At 33.5% G+C, this 17,899-nt stretch overlaps 3 protein-coding genes across 3 annotated transcripts; 1 reads left to right on the plus strand and 2 right to left on the minus strand.

Annotated features, from left to right (window-relative positions):
- Positions 1 to 1,331: 1,331 nt before the first annotated feature.
- Positions 1,332 to 3,559, minus strand: LOC113105483 (uncharacterized). Its single transcript, XM_026266567.1, has 6 exons — positions 3,494 to 3,559; positions 3,048 to 3,404; positions 2,593 to 2,946; positions 2,351 to 2,458; positions 2,188 to 2,222; positions 1,332 to 1,488 (listed from the first exon to the last, which is right to left on the minus strand). The coding sequence occupies exons 1-6, from the start codon at positions 3,537 to 3,539 to the stop codon at positions 1,363 to 1,365; spliced, it is 1,026 nt and encodes a 341-aa protein (XP_026122352.1). The 5' UTR covers positions 3,540 to 3,559; the 3' UTR covers positions 1,332 to 1,362.
- A 4,334-nt stretch (positions 3,560 to 7,893) lies between these two features.
- On the minus strand, positions 7,894 to 10,383 carry LOC113105452 (uncharacterized). The gene is made up of 6 exons (XM_026266522.1): positions 10,286 to 10,383; positions 9,840 to 10,196; positions 9,398 to 9,751; positions 9,169 to 9,273; positions 9,018 to 9,052; positions 7,894 to 8,661 (listed from the first exon to the last, which is right to left on the minus strand). Exons 1-6 carry the CDS (start codon positions 10,329 to 10,331, stop codon positions 8,599 to 8,601), a joined length of 960 nt encoding a protein of 319 aa, XP_026122307.1. The 5' UTR covers positions 10,332 to 10,383; the 3' UTR covers positions 7,894 to 8,598.
- A 4,815-nt stretch (positions 10,384 to 15,198) lies between these two features.
- Positions 15,199 to 17,145, plus strand: LOC113105443 (uncharacterized). The gene is made up of 7 exons (XM_026266510.1): positions 15,199 to 15,269; positions 15,473 to 15,551; positions 15,680 to 16,027; positions 16,114 to 16,467; positions 16,603 to 16,710; positions 16,794 to 16,828; positions 16,978 to 17,145. Exons 1-7 carry the CDS (start codon positions 15,261 to 15,263, stop codon positions 17,095 to 17,097), a joined length of 1,053 nt encoding a protein of 350 aa, XP_026122295.1. The 5' UTR covers positions 15,199 to 15,260; the 3' UTR covers positions 17,098 to 17,145.
- The last annotated feature ends 754 nt before the right edge of the window (positions 17,146 to 17,899 follow it).

A 17,899-nucleotide genomic window follows, 5' to 3' on the forward strand; every position in this document is an offset into this window, starting at 1 on the left:
ATCTCAGACAAAATTTGAAGCTTATCTCTCTTCCACTTCTGTTCAGCTTTTCTACATTCTTGTTTAAGAGTGTGAGTTACATTATTTAGCCAAGGTTGAGCTGTTCCCTTGTGTTTCTTTAGTTTAAGAAGGGCATCAGAATCTAAAGCCAAAGTACATAACTTAGTAAAAACCTCAACCTGCACTTCAGTGTCCTCTCCAAAGACTTTGTCTGTAACATGAGATAGATGAAACTCTGAAATTTAGGTTTGCAGTCCAAAAGTTTAACACAGTAAGACAGCAAACTAGAGAGAAAATCAGAAAATTGCTGGATGAAATCCTTATTCAGGAAAAATTTTAATATAACTCCGACTGGATTTGTCGGAAAGAAAAAAGTTATACACACCTAGGATGCCTTGAGGTGCATGGGTTTATTCTCATTTTTAGGTTACATACCCTATTATCGTCAAAAAAGTGGAAAGTGGATGATACTCGTATCTTCACGACATGGCGGCAACAACACTACTGTGATACCTGAAACCACAACTTTTTGGGCAGCATTATGCAAATATTTCCACATCGTGACATAGATAAAGGGAGAATCAGATTGAAGCATTTTGCAGTCAGCCTCGCTCAGCCTTTTCTTTTAGATAAAAAATTAATAAAAAATCATTTTCTGGGAGACTTTAAGCTTAGCTGTGTAACTTTGGATATTTTTTATATGCATAAACAACTACATTACACAATAAAGAAAAAGGAAAACATGGAAACGCATCACATGTCCCCTTTCATTTTAACCATTGTTTCCACAAGTAAATGATAACTGCTCTTAAATATCAAACATATTGCAAAAAATGCTTAAAATATTTTAACATTCTCACCAGTAATAACAAAAAGGGATTTTGTTTTTTCTAGAGTAGTCCTTCTCCGTTCAATGGTGCGCTTGATGAATTCACTACACAAAATGTATCTTGAGAAGTGAAACGCACGGACTGCAAATGCATTACCAATCAAATAATACATAAATTCCTTCTATAAGGGTTGTGTTTAACTAAATGCAATTCTTTGATAAATACCTGTTACAATAAGCACTTTTTTGCAAGTACACAGGCGCACACATAATATCTGAACGAGTGCAGACCAGACCAGATAACTGTTTGGAAGAACAAGCCTGCTGCAAGATGAGAGATTTTAGCTGGCGCCCTCTCGTATTACAATGCAAAGTCGTAAAAGCTGCAATCCATTTCTTGCCTATAAAGCGCTTATATGGCCCCCGTTAACAGTATACAGATAACACCCATTTCAGTGGAGAAATACGTTTTTTAGCATCAGTATAAATTATCTAAGTCAATCAGTTTTTTAGCATCAGTATAATTATCTAAACTATTGCACTGTAATCGATGAATAAACAGTTTCTTCTTGGCTGGTTTTCCCTGAAGATCTTTTTGAGGTTGTAGGCTTTTTGGAAAGACTCAAGGCTGCATAATTTAAGGCATCTGTTTCCTCAGTCTGCAGAAGGAAAAAAGATCAAATAACATAATTGGACTTTCACCTTTAGCATTAAATTAAAGCCACAACAGTTCTTCAACAGTAGTGTAATGCATGCTGCTTTTAATAAAAATACCAGCACTACAAGTTTACATTTTGAGTAAAGTGCAGTATATTTATTATATATACCACTATTCAAAAGTTTGGTATTTTTATTTTTTATTTTTAGAAGTTATTAATTTTATCCAGCAAGGAAAAATCTATGTACAATCTTGCATAAATAAATAAATAAAATGTGTCTCTTTTGAACTCAAATGATTTCTGAATGATCATTTAACATTGTAGACTGTATGCTGAACATGTGTTTTTTGCAATCAAAGCAATAAATGACATTTTAAAACATAGAAAACAATTATTAATTATTATCAAAATTTTAATTTAATTACATTTTAAATGGTTAAAATATTTGTTATATATTTCATCTTTTTACTGTATTTTTGATAAAATAACTGTAGCCTTGTTGAACATAAGAGACTTCTTTTAAAAACATTACAAATCTTACTGTACCGTCATGTATGAAAGAATAGGTTATTTGTTGATTAATTTGAAGAAGACAAAATGTGAATTAAATAGTTTTGTGAAAATGCTTTGTGAAAACAACATTTGAACTCATTTTCTTTCTCTATAATTTACAGGGCAAATACAATATAAAAGGATTACCTGATTCCTTTGATTTCTGGGTTGTTTTGAAGTCTCTTTTGATAGTAATAACAAAATAATAAAACATTAATTACACTGATCTGAATTAATTAATTAATTTATTTAAATGTTCAATATTAGAACCTAAATTAATTTTGTTATAAACATATTGTAATATATTTACCTTTTTTGTGCATCTTGTGAATCAATTTCACCAGAAATATGTTCACAATAACGGCTATTAGACTGATTATGAACAGGGTTAAAACAACTGGATTCCTGAAAGTGAAAGCTGAAGAAGTTGAAATGATAACATAGATTAACATAGAGTTCATGTCCAAACATAAATATAAAGAAAGATTTGATCAATTTGTCGACTGAAGATAGTGTAGTACCATATGTTCTTTATCAAAACCATATCTGTACCTTCAATATTCAGCTTAGTTCCATTTCCCAAGTGTATCTTCCCACATGTGGCAACAGCACAGTAATAAACTCCAGTATCAGTTGGTGTGAGTTCAGTCTGAGAGAGACTGTAGACACAGCTCTGGGTAGAAGAGGCACTCTCTGATCTCTCCATGCACTGATCACTGCTGTTATCATGGGCGTAAATGATTCCTGGATCAGAATGTCCTGATGAATGTCTGAACCAGTAGACGCTGTATTCTCCTGCACAGATCTGACCGATGACTGAACACTGCAGAGTCACTGAATCTCCTGAATGAAGTCTGTCAGATACAGGCTGCTGGAGAACCGTGGTCCTTATCATTTCATCACCCTCTGAAAGAAATGTAACGTTCTGTAAATACATTACACGCATACAACACACGCATATGTGCAGTCAGATTGTGGGTGAAGCTCGGATATTGTCATAAACTCACCTTTACGTAGAAGAATCGTGCCTTCTCCAAATTTAATTATGTTCAAGAAACTCACACCACAATAGTAGGTTGCAAAATCATATTCTTCCAAGTGTTTAATGGTCAAATTAATAGAGTCAGTTTCTGATCTGATAAAGTATCGGTTTGGATTGTCAAAGCCATTTTCATATGTAACACTTTCAGAGCCATGTTCTGAATACGCTATGAGAAGTGGTTTCTTTCCAACAGAATGTTTATACCATAAAACAGTATTTATAAAGTCGTCTGAATGAGAGCAGGGTATAATCACAACACTTCCAAGTTCAGCTACTATCAAAGAATCCTGGTGAATAAAATGATCATATTCCCATGTTCCATCTGAGAACAACAACAACAAAAAAAGACAAAATGGTAACAAACAGAAATATGAAATAAAATGTTCAGTTAAAACACAAGTTTAAACATACTTGCAAATGTGAGGAGAAAAAGGGTTGTCAAAACTCTGAACTTCATTGTTTAGCACCTGTTCTTAATCTAAAAGAGAAATAAACACAAAAGTATAGAGAAGTCTCAAACATGCAAATGTGTTTAAATGTATGAAATGAAATATTTTTAAATCACTAAAAATGGAAACATACTCACACTGTTAACATCCAAACCCAAGTATGTTACTAAGATAAAATAAATAAATAAATAGAATAACCCTTATTTACCTAATTTTGTTAATAAAAGAACACAATATAGCCTAAGAATATTGAAAAATGTATATATTCCGGTATTATTAATTTAGTAAAGTCCGTGAATGTTTAAAGAGATTACTTACAGTATTATGATAAACATGCTAAATTGATTTAGTCCTGTAATAATGATTGATGCGCACAGATGTAAAACAGATCCAGTATATTCAGCTCAGATGACTGTCATAAAATACAATTTAAATATGTGAGAACTAAAGGGTCCTGGTTATGTGGATGAAAGTGTCAATTTGGTAGTATGTCTCATTTAAGGCTGCTTCCTCTTCTATATAGGGCAATGTTCAAAGATCAAACACTGACATGCTGATGTTTGACTGGTTGTTTTAGAAAAAGGGGCTGAACGAAATTTCCTTTACAGATGTGGATATTCACTAGCAGAGCTGGTGACCAAACACTTTCTACAGGTGCATCTCAATAAATTAAAATTTTATAAAAAAAAGTTAATTTATTTCAGTAACTGTACTTCAATTTTGAAACTTGTGTATTAAACAAATTCAATGCACACAGACTGAAGTAGTTTTAGTCTTTGGTTCTTTTAATTGTGATGATTTTGGCTCACATTTTAACAAAAACCTATTAATCAAAAACAAATTTACAATACTCCATAAGACCAAAAAATGTTTTATTTAATTGCTGGCCTTCTGGAAAGTATGTTAATTTATTGCACATGTACTTAATACTTGGTAGGGGCTTCTTTTGCCTTAATTACTGCCTCAATTCGTTGTGGCATGGAGGTGATCAGTTTGTGGCACTGCTGAGGTGGTATGGAAGCCCAGGTTTCTTTGACAGTGGCCTTCAGCTCATCTGCATTTTTTGGTCTCTTATTTCTTATTTTTCTCTTGACTATACCCCATAGATTCTCTTTGGGGTTAAGGTCTAGTGAGTTTGCTGGCCAGTCAAGCACACCAACATCATGGTCATTTAACCAACTTTTGGTGCTTTTGTCAGTGTGGGCAGGTGCTAAATCCTGCTGGAAAATGAATTCTTTGGCAATGTTTGTGGCTTACCCTTCTTGTGAGGGGTGTTAATGAGTGTCTTCTGGACAGCTGAAGACCACTGTCTTCCCCATGATTGTTTAGCCTAGTGAACCAAACTGAGAGACCATTTTGAATGCTCAGGAAACCTTTGCAGGTGTTTTGAGCTGATTAGCTGATTGGCATGTCATCATATTCTAATTGAATATTCCAATTTAACAAGTAACTGAATGGAAGTGTTTTAACATGAGATATCAGTTTCAAAGTCATTCTAATGATACACTGACAAGTACAAAATCCTGCAAAAAAAGGCTGATTACTTTACGCCAGCCACAAATGCAAGCATTCAGTGATCCACTGTAATTATGACAGTGATTTATTTATGACAATGAATTCCACTCACTTAAATGTAGGGGGCACCAAAGTCACACAAACACACAAAACTGCATATAGTTGCAATAATTAATTAGTATATTTAAATGGGTTAGTTCACCGAAAAATGAAAATTATGTCCTTAATGACTAACCCTCATGTCGTTCCAAACCTGTAAAAGCTCCGTTCATCTTCGGAACACAGTTTAAGATATTTTAGATTTAGTCCGAGAGCTCTCAGTCCCTCCATTGAAACTGTGTGTACAGTCTACTGTCCATGTCCAGAAAGGTAATAAAAACATCATCAAAGTAGTCCATGTGACATCAGAGGATCAGTTAGACTTTTTTGAAGCATCGAAAATACATTCTGGTCCAAAAATAGCAAAAACTACGACCTTATTCAGCATTGTTTTCTCTTCGGGGTTTGTTGTGAGCAAACAGAACACTGCAGTGTAGTTATGTCCGGTTTGCGAACGAATCACTCGGATCTTCCTGAACCAGTTCACCAAATCGAACTGAATCGATTGAAATGGTTTGCGTCTCCAATACGCATTAATCCACAAATGACTTAAGCTGTTAACTTTTTTAATGTGGCTGACACTCCCTCTGAGTTCAAACAAACCAATATCCGGAGTAATTCATGTACTCAAACAGTACACTGACTGAACTGATGTGAAGAGAGAACTGAAGATGAACACCAAGCCTAGCCAGATAACGAACGAACAATTGACTCAAAATGTATTTTCGATGCTTCAAAAAATTCTAACTGACCCTCTGATGTCACATGGACTACTTTCTGGACATGGACAGTATACCATTTTCATGCTACATTCTACATTTTCAATGGAGGGACAGAAAGCTCTCGGACTAAATCTAAATTATCTTAATCTGTGTTCCGAAGATGAACGCAGGTCTTACGGTTTTGGAAACAACATGAGGGTGAGTCATTAATGACATAATTTTCATTTTTGGTTGAACTACCCCTTTAAGTTGATTTTATATTTTTGCTGCCATTTTCATGGCTCCCTCTTAATAAACACTTAGACCAGTGGAGATAGCATTACAGTAACATATGACACAAGTAATAGAATAAACTTTTACGAAACAGTCTTTAATAATAGCCCCAAGACAACCACAACTAAGGGTGCACAGGAGGCCAAACAAGGCATGACATACAACAGCAGATGATGGCAAAAACGTTAAAAACAATCCTTAAATACACAACTCAGTCTGGGAAAACGAGACACACCTGGAATAATAGAACACAATCAGGGAACAGGGAGACCAAATATGGGCATAGGAAAACACCAGGGGAAACTAGATCAAAAGGTACATGGGACACAAGGCAAACAAAACAAAACACACAGAACAGTAATTGGGCATGACAAAAGCTTAAACAATTAAACAAATAAAATAATGAAATACTGTCCCACTCTAACAACTTCCATGTATCTCAAGACTTTTCACCATTTATTTTTTTTTGGGGGGGGGGGGCTGGTTGGCATTTATTTATTCATTTTTGCATTATGCCTGTCAAAAAAAAGTATATATATATATATATATATATATATATATATATATATATATATATATATATATATATATATATATATATATATATATATATATATATATATATTATACACACACACACACAAACCGGATTCCCAAAAAGTTGGGACACTGTACAAATTGTCAATAAAAACAGAATGTAGTGATGTGGAAGTTTCAAATTTCAATATTTTATTCAGAATACAACATAGATGACATATCATGTGTTTAAACTGAGAAAATGTATAATTTTTATTCCTTTCTGTTATAGCTCCACTATTTTTCACTGCAGCTTTGGAGGAATTGATGATCCTCTGCCCATCTTGACTTCTGAGAGATACTGCCACTCTGACAGGCTCTTTTTATTCCCAATCATGTTGCCAGTTGACCTAATTAGTTGCTAATTGTTCCTCCAGCTGTTCCTTTTATGTGCAGTTAATTTAACATTTACGGCCTCTTATTGCAACCTGTCCCAACTTTTTTGCAATGTGTAGCTCTCATGAGATCCAAAATGAGCCAATATTTGGCATGGCATTACAAAATGTCTCACTTTTAACATTTGATATGTTTCTATATTCTATAGTGAACAAAATATAAGTTTATGAGATTTGTAAATTATTCCATTCCTTTTTTACTCTCAATTTGAAGGGCCTGTAAAGAGAAATTAAGGAAGATAAAAATGCATTGTATAAGGAACACCTACAAACCCAGTGCCGGTTCAGTAGAGTGGGTGATGGTTTGCTGATTATGTAACTTTTTTTCTTGTACTGGTGTAAAATATCTTTTAAATTATTTAATAGATTTTGACTCCAATGTTAATTTTATTTTATTCAATTTTTCAAGTTGACTGTATTGTGCCAGTTTTTGAATGAGATTGAAATAAATAAATTCCCAAATGATCGATACAAATGGTGTCAAATACTCAAAAAATCAAAACCTTTCAGATAGTTTCCAGTTGCCAGTGATTCCCAGTTAATTTTAATTGTATTTTTATTATTTCCTTTGAATACCCAGACCAAAACAAAGAGATCCTCAACTCAGGAAATAAACCACAATTTTTTACATAATTTACCCAAGAATGAATTTACCCCCTTATTCAGATCTTCAAAAAGACAATTAGAAAAAACACTCCATCAACATAAATGTGGTTCTCAAACCTTTATTATAATATACTCTTCAGCTGAGATAATTAGATGATTGTACACAATACAGGGTTGACACAATCACAAAAAGACATAAAATTATACCAAACTCAAACAGGAGAAACAATTAATTAATAGAACCGACCTCTGATATGGAATCAACCTGAGCCTGGTGGAAGAGAAGGGCTAATATTTATAAAAGACTGTAGAAGTTCACCCTCAGAAGTAATTCTTCTCTTTTACATAGAAATGTATGCCTAGCCTAAACGGCGTTAAACTAGTTAATACTATGAGAATTACAAAAATCTATTTGATATGACTGAATTGGATAATGCTTATTTTATAGATAATCTGTGGTGAAAAAAAATATATAACTAAAAAGTATAACTAAAAGTCTCATTGTAACACATATAACTTATAAAAACAAGTACTGTAAGCTTGCCAAATCTTATGCAATGAAATTAAACACACACACTGGGTCTCCGTGTTTATGGGCATATTCCATAGATGTAATTGTTTTTAAATTTCAAACTTGTATTTTTTATTGTATTATAAATTTAAATTTTCTATCCCTCTCACACAAAACGTTCTTTTTTAAAAGCATTTATAAGCTGTTTTCCTCAATGAGAAAAAAAAAAAAAAATTACCCACAAGGACAAGGATTTTAGATGTTTGTGGAGACATTTTGTCCCCTTTATGCAAGGCACAGGTGTCCAATCCTGTTGCTGGAGGGCAGTTGTCCTGCAGAGATGTTAAAGCCATCATTACTCTCAATCAGATCATGATGAGGTCGTATAAATGACTCGTGTATCCTCTTGGTGTAAGTTATCAATATCCACGATCTGCCCAGGGAAAATACAAATATAGGAAATAAAATCTTTATTTTTTTTATTATGCTACAATTCTGCTGTACAAGTTAAAAGTTAATTCAGTCACTTCAATCAATGTTAATTCTGGAAAATAAATAAATAAATCACTAACACTTACTGATTTTGATATCTTAATGTAATCCTAGCCTAAACCCATTTTTTACTTTGGTACTTTGTTTAATACTTCAACTACTTTGGAAGCTGAAGTAATTTTGTATTGCATAGTTAAAAATGAAAGTTTTATCATTTTTAAAAGTTTTATATTGTTTATATTTGTATTTTAATCACATACTGTTTATTTAATTTTGTTAGAAAGAAAAAGTAATTACCTGCTTCCATGGATTTCTGGGATGATTCAAGGCACCTTAATATAAACAAATCAACATTTATGATTAAAAATATGATGAAGTACAGTATGTGGCTCTGTGGAAAGATGAAGCTAAAAAGAAGTTTATACACAGTACAGACTAAGAAGCATACCTCTGATGTGGATCTTTTGAATTATTATCAGAAGCGTTACAATCACACTCATGGTCACGATGTTCAGTGTTGCCAGGACTAAAGTAATTGGATTCCAGATGAAATCTGAAATAGTCACATAGATGTGAGGTTTCATGTACTACAATAAATGCATAAAATACATAACATTCAACTTATGACCGAAGACATTGCGGTACTGAAAAATAATTTATAGAAAATCAAATAAAACCTTCAATAATCAACTTAGTTCCATTTCCTAAGTGTATCTTCCCACATGTGGCAACAGCACAGTAATAAACTCCAGTATCAGTTGGTGTGAGTTCAGTCTGAGAGAGACTGTAGACACAGCTCTGGGTAGAAGAGGCACTCTCTGATCTCTCCATGCACTGATCACTGCTGTTATCATGGGTGTAAATGATTCCTGGATCAGAATGTCCTGATGAATGTCTGAACCAGTAGACGCTGTATTCTCCTGCACAGATCTGACCGATGACTGAACACTGCAGAGTCACTGAATCTCCTGAATGAAGTCTGTCAGATACAGGCTGCTGGAGAACCGTGGTCCTTATCATTTCATCACCCTCTGAAAGAAATGTAACGTTCTGTAAATACATTACACGCATATGTGCAGTCAGATTGTGGGTGAAGCTCGGATATTGTCATAAACTCACCTTTACGTAGAAGAATCGTGCCTTCTCCAAATTTAATTATGTTCAAGAAACTCACACCACAATAGTAGGTTGCAAAATCATATTCTTCCAAGTGTTTGATGGTCAAATTAATAGAGTCAGTTTCTGATCTGATAAAGTATCGGTTTGGATTGTCAAAGCCAATTTCATATGTAACACTTGCAGAGCCATGTTCTGAATACGCTATGAGAAGTGGTTTCTTTCCAACAGAATGTTTATACCATAAAACAGTATTTATATAGTCGTCTGAATGAGAGCAGGGTATAATCACAACACTTCCAAGTTCAGCAACTAGAAAAGAATCCTGGTGAATAAAATGATCATATTCCCATGTTCCATCTGAGAACAACAACAACAAAAAAAGACAAAATGGTAACAAACAGAAATATGAAATAAAATGTTCATTTAAAACACAAGATTAAACATACTTGCAAATGTGAGGAGAAAAAAGGTAGACAAAACTCTAAACTTCATTTTGTCGCACCTGTTCTTAATCTAAAAGAGAAATAAACGTGTATAAAGAAGTCAGAAGCCAAAAATGATATAAATTGACAAAATTGCTAACAATTTAAACATACTGACCCTGTTAACATCCAAATCTCAGATTTAATTTTTTTTTTTAAAACAACAACAACAACAACATCAAAAACACAGTTTCATTAATTTGGTAAAATGTTTTAATGGATTACCTACAACCTTAATAGGAAGATGTTAATTTGATATTGCAGTCCTCTACAACGCTTGTGGCTCACAGAAGCAAAAACGGATCCAGTATAGATATTAATACGGTATATGTACTAAGCTCAGATTGGTATCATGAAATAAAATTAAAATATGTATTTAAAAGAAGAGCCCTGGTTAAGATGAATATGTCAATTTGGTAGTATGTCTCATTTAAGGCTGCTTCCTCTTTTATATAGGGCAATGTTCAAAGATCAAACACTGACACTTTGAAGTTTGACTGGTTGTTTTAAAAAAGGGGCAGAACAATTTTCTTAGAGTATCTTTACAGACCAGTTGTCAGTGTACGGTGTGTACCAGGAATGAGACTGAAGAATCAAGAGTGCGACTCAAACATGGAATACTTTAATAAACACAGGAACCAGGAGACAGTGATAACACGACTAAATATGATGGAGAATGGACAGAGACTAAGGGAGAACTGAGGGCTTATAAGAATTAACCAAAAAAAAGGGAACTAATGAGACGATTTATCAACACAGGTGGAAACTAATGAACTAATCAGGGAATACTGGAAAACTAGGTCACAGGAAAGCAGAACAAAAATACATTGAAATCTAAACTAAAACAAAACATAAATGTGACACCAGTATGGTCTGTAATAATATTGTCAGCTTCCAATTAGATACATTTAGTGTGTTCAGTATGACTTACAGTATTATAGCTTAATTTAAGTTTTGTATGGTTTAGGTTTTGCATGATGCAGATTTTATTAAATACTCTTATAATTATTTTAATAACATCTCAAAAGAAAGTATCAGCAATAGTCTGTTGGAGGCACACTGCCTTCCAGAGCTGACCTAGCATTTGGAGGAAGATTCAAGGATTTGACACAAAACTGAATTTGGCTTCAATGCAGAGTGAGTATTTTACTTTATCAAACATAACAGTATCTTAAAACACACCGCAAATAACTGTGCAGGAGTGCCAGTAAAGTAAAACACCATTTTTGACTGGACAATAATCTCAAAATGGGTAGTAGAAGTGTGTGGCCTGAACTGATTCACGTAAAGCCTGTAGGGACTCATGATAAATACAATTAACAGCAAAATGCTAATTTAGCACCTACAGTACAACACATCCAGAAATGTTCAAATTGGGATCAAACACATTGTAAAGCCAAACAGCAATTAATATAGACAAATTTATGAAAAGATATAAAACAATAAAATATTTACAATGTACCTAAAGTATACTTGCAATACTTGCACTTTAGCACAATAAAATATACTAAGTATATATTTAATCACACTTCAGCACTACTTCTGCGCAGTTTAAGCGCATTAAGTACACAATTAGTTGATCCAATTTAGCATTCTTTAAATATACCAGTTTAGTATACTAAAAGTGCAATTGCAACACATTGTATTTCAAATATTTATTTCAACAGAGGAAATTCATCACAAATACAACTTATTTTTTAATTTTCACAAATATCTTTGTTTTGTCACTCAGGATATATAATTTTTCATAAACAAACATAATCATAAAAATTATGTATGTTAATTCCCCTTCATTCACTATGACTATTTATTGATTAATTATTGATAAATATTATAATATTTTGTATACATTTTAATATTCTGCTTTTCATGCAAATAAGTCCTGATGTATTTGCTTGTTTAACATTTGTTGATATCAATACCATCAGGTCTTTATGGATTAATTCCAGAAGAAAATATGGAGATAGTATTTACCATTTTGGTCACAAAGGGGGTTGGGAGTTCCCTCAGACACCTGTTCACCTTTCTCCCTCTCTCTCTCTCTCTCTCTCTCTCTCTCTCTCTCTCTCTCTCTCTCTCTCTCTCTCTCTCTCTCTCTCTCTCTCTCTTCCTCTAATTTTTGAGTTGTTTGGCATACCTCAAGCTTATTATTGAGTCCAACAATTGATTACTTTAATTTGCAATATTATTTAATTTTCCACTGCTAAGGGAAAAATATAGCTTCTTCATTCAAAATCATTCAAAATAATTTAGTTTGCACACTGATTAGAAACATGCACACTGAAGACATCTGCTGGTCAAATGCATGTTATTGCAAATGGAAAGGCTAAATACTCACTGCCAAATTTGTATAAAAGGGCAATCTACAATATCCATAAAACACATTTATAAAACTTTGAATAAGTAAAAGTTATTAATGAGATTATAATTATTTTATACATTATTTTTGTTTCAAATAAAGTTTGTGATCATACTAATCCAATACTTATTTCATTTATGTACTTTGTCGATTTATGTTTTCATAGCATAGTTTCTAGGTTTTCTTTTCTTCTTCACCTTTTTTCACTTTTTTTTTCCCACTTTAGTCACTGTGTGACTTTTTGCTCAGGAGCATTCAGTTTATTTTGTGCCAGTTGCCTGAAGCTAAATGGCATAGAAGCATTTCACCGACGTCACATTTTCAGATATATGTAACAGAATAAATGTAGGATGTTCATAGTAATCATATCTCTAAATTAAATAACGCATTTGTCAGTCTAAGACTTGGCCAGGTCCATTGTGTGTATCTGAGGGATGGTTGTAGACGGTATAAGTACACATGTTCTCTCCTCAAGTACATCAGCAGGCCCGACCCCAGTTGTAAGGTGTGAAGTGGGCTCTCAAGGTGTAAAAGTTGAGTCTGATAAGTATTATTGCAGTATTGGTTTAATAACTATTACAGTATATAAGACCTTGACCAACACTTTCGGTTTCACACGGTTTCTTTTCTGCTAGATTTAAAACTAAGGAATAAGTTGTGACAAAAATGTATACATGGAAGGGTTATTTTTGACTCCTATAATGGAGGGAAGTAATTTTTTTTAGTTAAAGAATGGTGCATATGTGGTTTGATTCAGAGGAAGGTGTGAGGTCCTGTGGTTGGAAAATGATACAACTGTTATGTTTGCAAAACGTGCTTGCAAAATATGCACATAGGTGCAAACAAACACTCATGTTCTTATTTGTAACTTGTACAAATTGCGTGTGTGTGTGTGTGTGTATATATATATATATATGTATTTATTTATTTATTTATACACACACACACATAACAGGTGGTTTAGGTAAATATGCACTGCACATGTATTTTGGAAAACTATTTCTTGTCTAGATAAAATGTCTTTTATTCATCCAAATTAATATTTCTAATATTTCATTCTAACACATTATAGAATATGTTTACAATTCAGTGAAGAAGTTCAATGTTTCTCCGCTGATGTTCACCACAGCAGTTTTCAGGCAGTACTGAGCAGCTTCTTCCTGTTAGTCACTCTACAGGAAATGATGTCATACACTGTGGTCTCTAAATGGAGCTCTGTTTAGTATCTTCTCCTTATATGGACAAATGATGATTCTATTTAAGCATTACGTTGTGATTTTAGGTAGTACTTGCTACAACAATCTTTATCAGTCATAGCCCACAGACCTCATCAGTCAAGGCAAGCAGTTTGGTACTTTATTGTCACTATTCTTTTATCACATTCTTTTTGTGATGTTGCTCGTGGATGTTTGTGGTGAACGTGGCTCAAATGGTCTCTTGATTTCATACCGAAAGATCAATCAGTTAGCAGAGACCTCTGATGTAGTAAAAGGGCTTTATCTCTAATCTCCTATGTCTTATACATTCATTATTTCTGGGGTTCCTGAAAAATAAATGGGCCTTTATATTTCTTAAATTAAAAAAAGAAAAAAATAGCATGATGTTATTTAATCTGTTGTATCACTAGTAACTTTCCCATCTTTCAAATATGCATAATCCCTTTAAGTACACAAAACAAAGCACATAGGTCAGATGTGTTTCGAAAACAACATTCATTATGGCTGAGCATCAGTTGGCAAAATGAGCATGCTCGGCTGCCTGCCATTGGTCCCTTTTAAACTTGCTGAGGTTAACTTCCCAGAACAACAGGAAAAATGGTTTGCAACAATAAGCAATCTGACCACAACACTGAGCTTCCCTTCCAACTCTTTGATCAAACTCAACCTTTTCACTCAAGACCCATTTTCAAGACAGCTCTTGGTGATTGGTGTTATTTTCTTTTTGATCTGCCAGCAGCGCTACACAGAAGGTTGCTATTCAAAGTGACATCTAGGCTTTCTAAAAAAGGTTTTATTTAGTATTAATTTATTTATTTATGAAGGGACTATGTCCACATAAAATTGATGAAATATGTTAATCACATATCAGTAGTTACCAGAGAAATGCCTTAAATGAGGATAATTCAAAAAAATTAATGTGTCAGAACCAACATTAAAATTGGCATTACACATATAACAGTAAATGTTCAACTAATATATGATTATCATTTAATTAGTTATTTAACATAAGCATAACCAGAAGAAAACAAAACAAAACACTTTCAAAAAACGTTTCATTGCATTGTTCCTATTTTGTATGTATTTTGTGAATTCAGTGCAAAATTTCTAGGGGTATTAGTTCTACTACTTCCTTTGTTTATATATGTACTTATGAATGTACAGTATGTCTTTATGTAGGTGTTTATGTACACACACATAGATACACACACTTAGATTAATGTTAAAGTTGTTGTTTGTTGCCATAGGGAAGTGTGGCCTATATAAAGGCAAACCTCGTTGTGTTTCTCTCTTTCAGTCTCACCATCAAGGAGGGGCACGAAACCTGTCTGATGATTTATATGGCACAACCTCATTATCTTTAATGATGCCTGTAAGTAAACAGTTTTAAAACAGAGTTTTGTTTTTTAGATAGAGTAGTGGTTTGCTTTTTACTATGTCAAACTGCTTGACTACAATAATGGACCACTGTAATGGATGTTTTGAAGTTTACTAACAGTTTCCTGAAAGTATGTTATTATTATTACTATTTATAAATCTGGATATGTGTTCTCTCACTCTTCTTGCTCATGGCAGAGATTTTCATTTCAGCCTCTTTGTAGCCAGCTCTACAAAATGCTTCATTTTTTCATCCTAATGGTTAACATTTCAAAGTGTAAGTAACTATAATTTGTTCCACTTTAGACTAAATTCATACTTGTTTTTGACTTTGCTAAATGATTGTTCTTAAAAGCAAGCAAAAACATGGTATCTCACCTGTTCCTATCTGCTGATTTCATTTAGGCAGCTTAGATAATGCAGACATTGTGGTCCAGAATCATCTGAAGATTGTTCAAGCTGGAGACAGTGTTAATTTCACCTGTATTTTTCCAGAAGAGCTAAAGAACAGTGCTGTTTGGGTCAAACAAAGAGCTGGAGAGAAGCCCCTTTCGATTGCTTCATCATATCAAGGTTTACCTGGTCAATATGAAAATGACTTTGACCAACAAAAGCGCTTTTTTTTTGTAAAAGATGATAGCAGTTTTAATTTGAGCATCATAAATACAGAAGAATCGGACACTGCAACATACTATTGCATTAAAAATCTTTTTACGTTTACTTTTGGAGATGGAACTGATCTTATTGTTAAAGGTAAGATGAGCAATCAAAAGCTTTATTACATGTTCCATATTCTTTTTTAAATAACAACTGAATATTATTTATATATATTTTTTTAGATGCACAACTGAACATGCAGTCTGACCATCAGACACCTGCCACAGATCCAGTGCATCCAGAAGACTCTGCAGTGGCGCTGCAGTGCACCGTCCTCACTCAGAGCTGTGCAGGAGAACACAAAGTCTACTGGTTCAGACATGAATCTGGAGAATCTCCTCCAGGAATTATATTCACTCAGGAGCACAGGAACGCTCAATGTGAGAGGAGATCTGATGTGAACTCTACTGCACACAAATGTATCTACAGCCTGCCCAAGAGGAACCTCAGTCTCTCTGATGCTGGGATTTACTACTGCGCTGTGGCCGCATGTGGAGAGATACTGTTTGGAGATGCAAGAAAACCGGACATGCCAGGTGTCCATTTAAGTTATAAAAAAAAAAAATCCTGTTGACTTACCCGGTGCTTATTTAAGTTTCAGTTAAAATAATTTCCTGAAATATCTGGGATTTATTTGTGAAAATATTTTTTGTTTATTTGCATTACTACAGACAAATGCTTCCAGACACACTGGACTACAGCCGCATTGATTATAGCAACTTTATCTGTGATCGTGATTATCATTATGGGTGCACAGTTGTACAAGTACCAGCAAAAAGGTAACATACCAATCTTAAGTTTTAATACAGTGTTTAATATCAGTGAATCTATAATATATGCAAATTCATATTTTTCCTTTAAGATGAGATGCATAACACTCAGCATGGTCAGTTGATGGTAAGATAAATGCTTTTTTCTTGATATTATGCAGTAACAAATGCAGTGCACAAATTTGATTACTGTTAACAATCAAAATATTACAACAAATTATATGTTCTTATGCAATCCATCAGACTGAATATTTCATAATTACTGTTCTATGTCAGGCTGACGAAGCAGATGTTTTGAATTATGCAGCTTTGAGCCTTCAACAAAAGCCCTCAACCGCAAGAAGACCCAGAGAAAGAATATTACAAGACAATACAATATATACACGTGAGATATAAATAAATATGCTAGCAATTGAAAAGTGTTCAAAGGTTTCTATTTCCACCGGATTTAAACGAGTATGTGTGTGTGTGTGTGTGTGTGTGTGTGTGTGTGTGTGTGTATATATATATATATATATATATATATATATATATATATATATATATATATATATATATATATATATATATATATATATATATATATATATATATATATATATATATATTAGGGGTGACACCAAATACCAAATAGTCGACGATTCGATGCTTTGATTCGAGGAGCCTGATTCGACTACCAATCCCACAGTCGAATATTCGTGGGCTGTTATGATTATGCCATTCTGACTGTGAGCGCTCAAATGTCTGATTTCACATATAACTTGCGGTTTTCTCCCAATTAGTTAATATGCAGTCAATTACGAAAAAGCCGTGAATAAGAATCTGAAAAAGAAATAAAGCTTCATATAAATATTTTAAAGTATATTCATTTCCAATAAATATATAAATGAATAAATAGCTAGTGACCGACAGAGGATTATCTTGGCGGCAAAGCAGAATATTAATAACTATGACTGGACTGTCACACCCATACCATTATAATGATAACACCATTATAATAAAACGCTGTGAATTTTTAGAGTTTAGGCGCTGTTTCTGCACATTGTTTTGTGAAGAACGCATCCACAAAAGGAGTTCGCATTCAGATCCCCGCAGATATTATCATTTGCCTTTGGGCTCTTTTTGAGGATAGCCTATAAGTCCTAATATTAACGTTATGTTGTATAAATAACTAAGCATTTTCTACATGAAATTATAA

The sequence above is a fragment of the Carassius auratus genome, chromosome 7, assembly GCF_003368295.1.
Source record: "Carassius auratus strain Wakin chromosome 7, ASM336829v1, whole genome shotgun sequence".
NCBI lineage: Eukaryota > Metazoa > Chordata > Actinopteri > Cypriniformes > Cyprinidae > Carassius > Carassius auratus.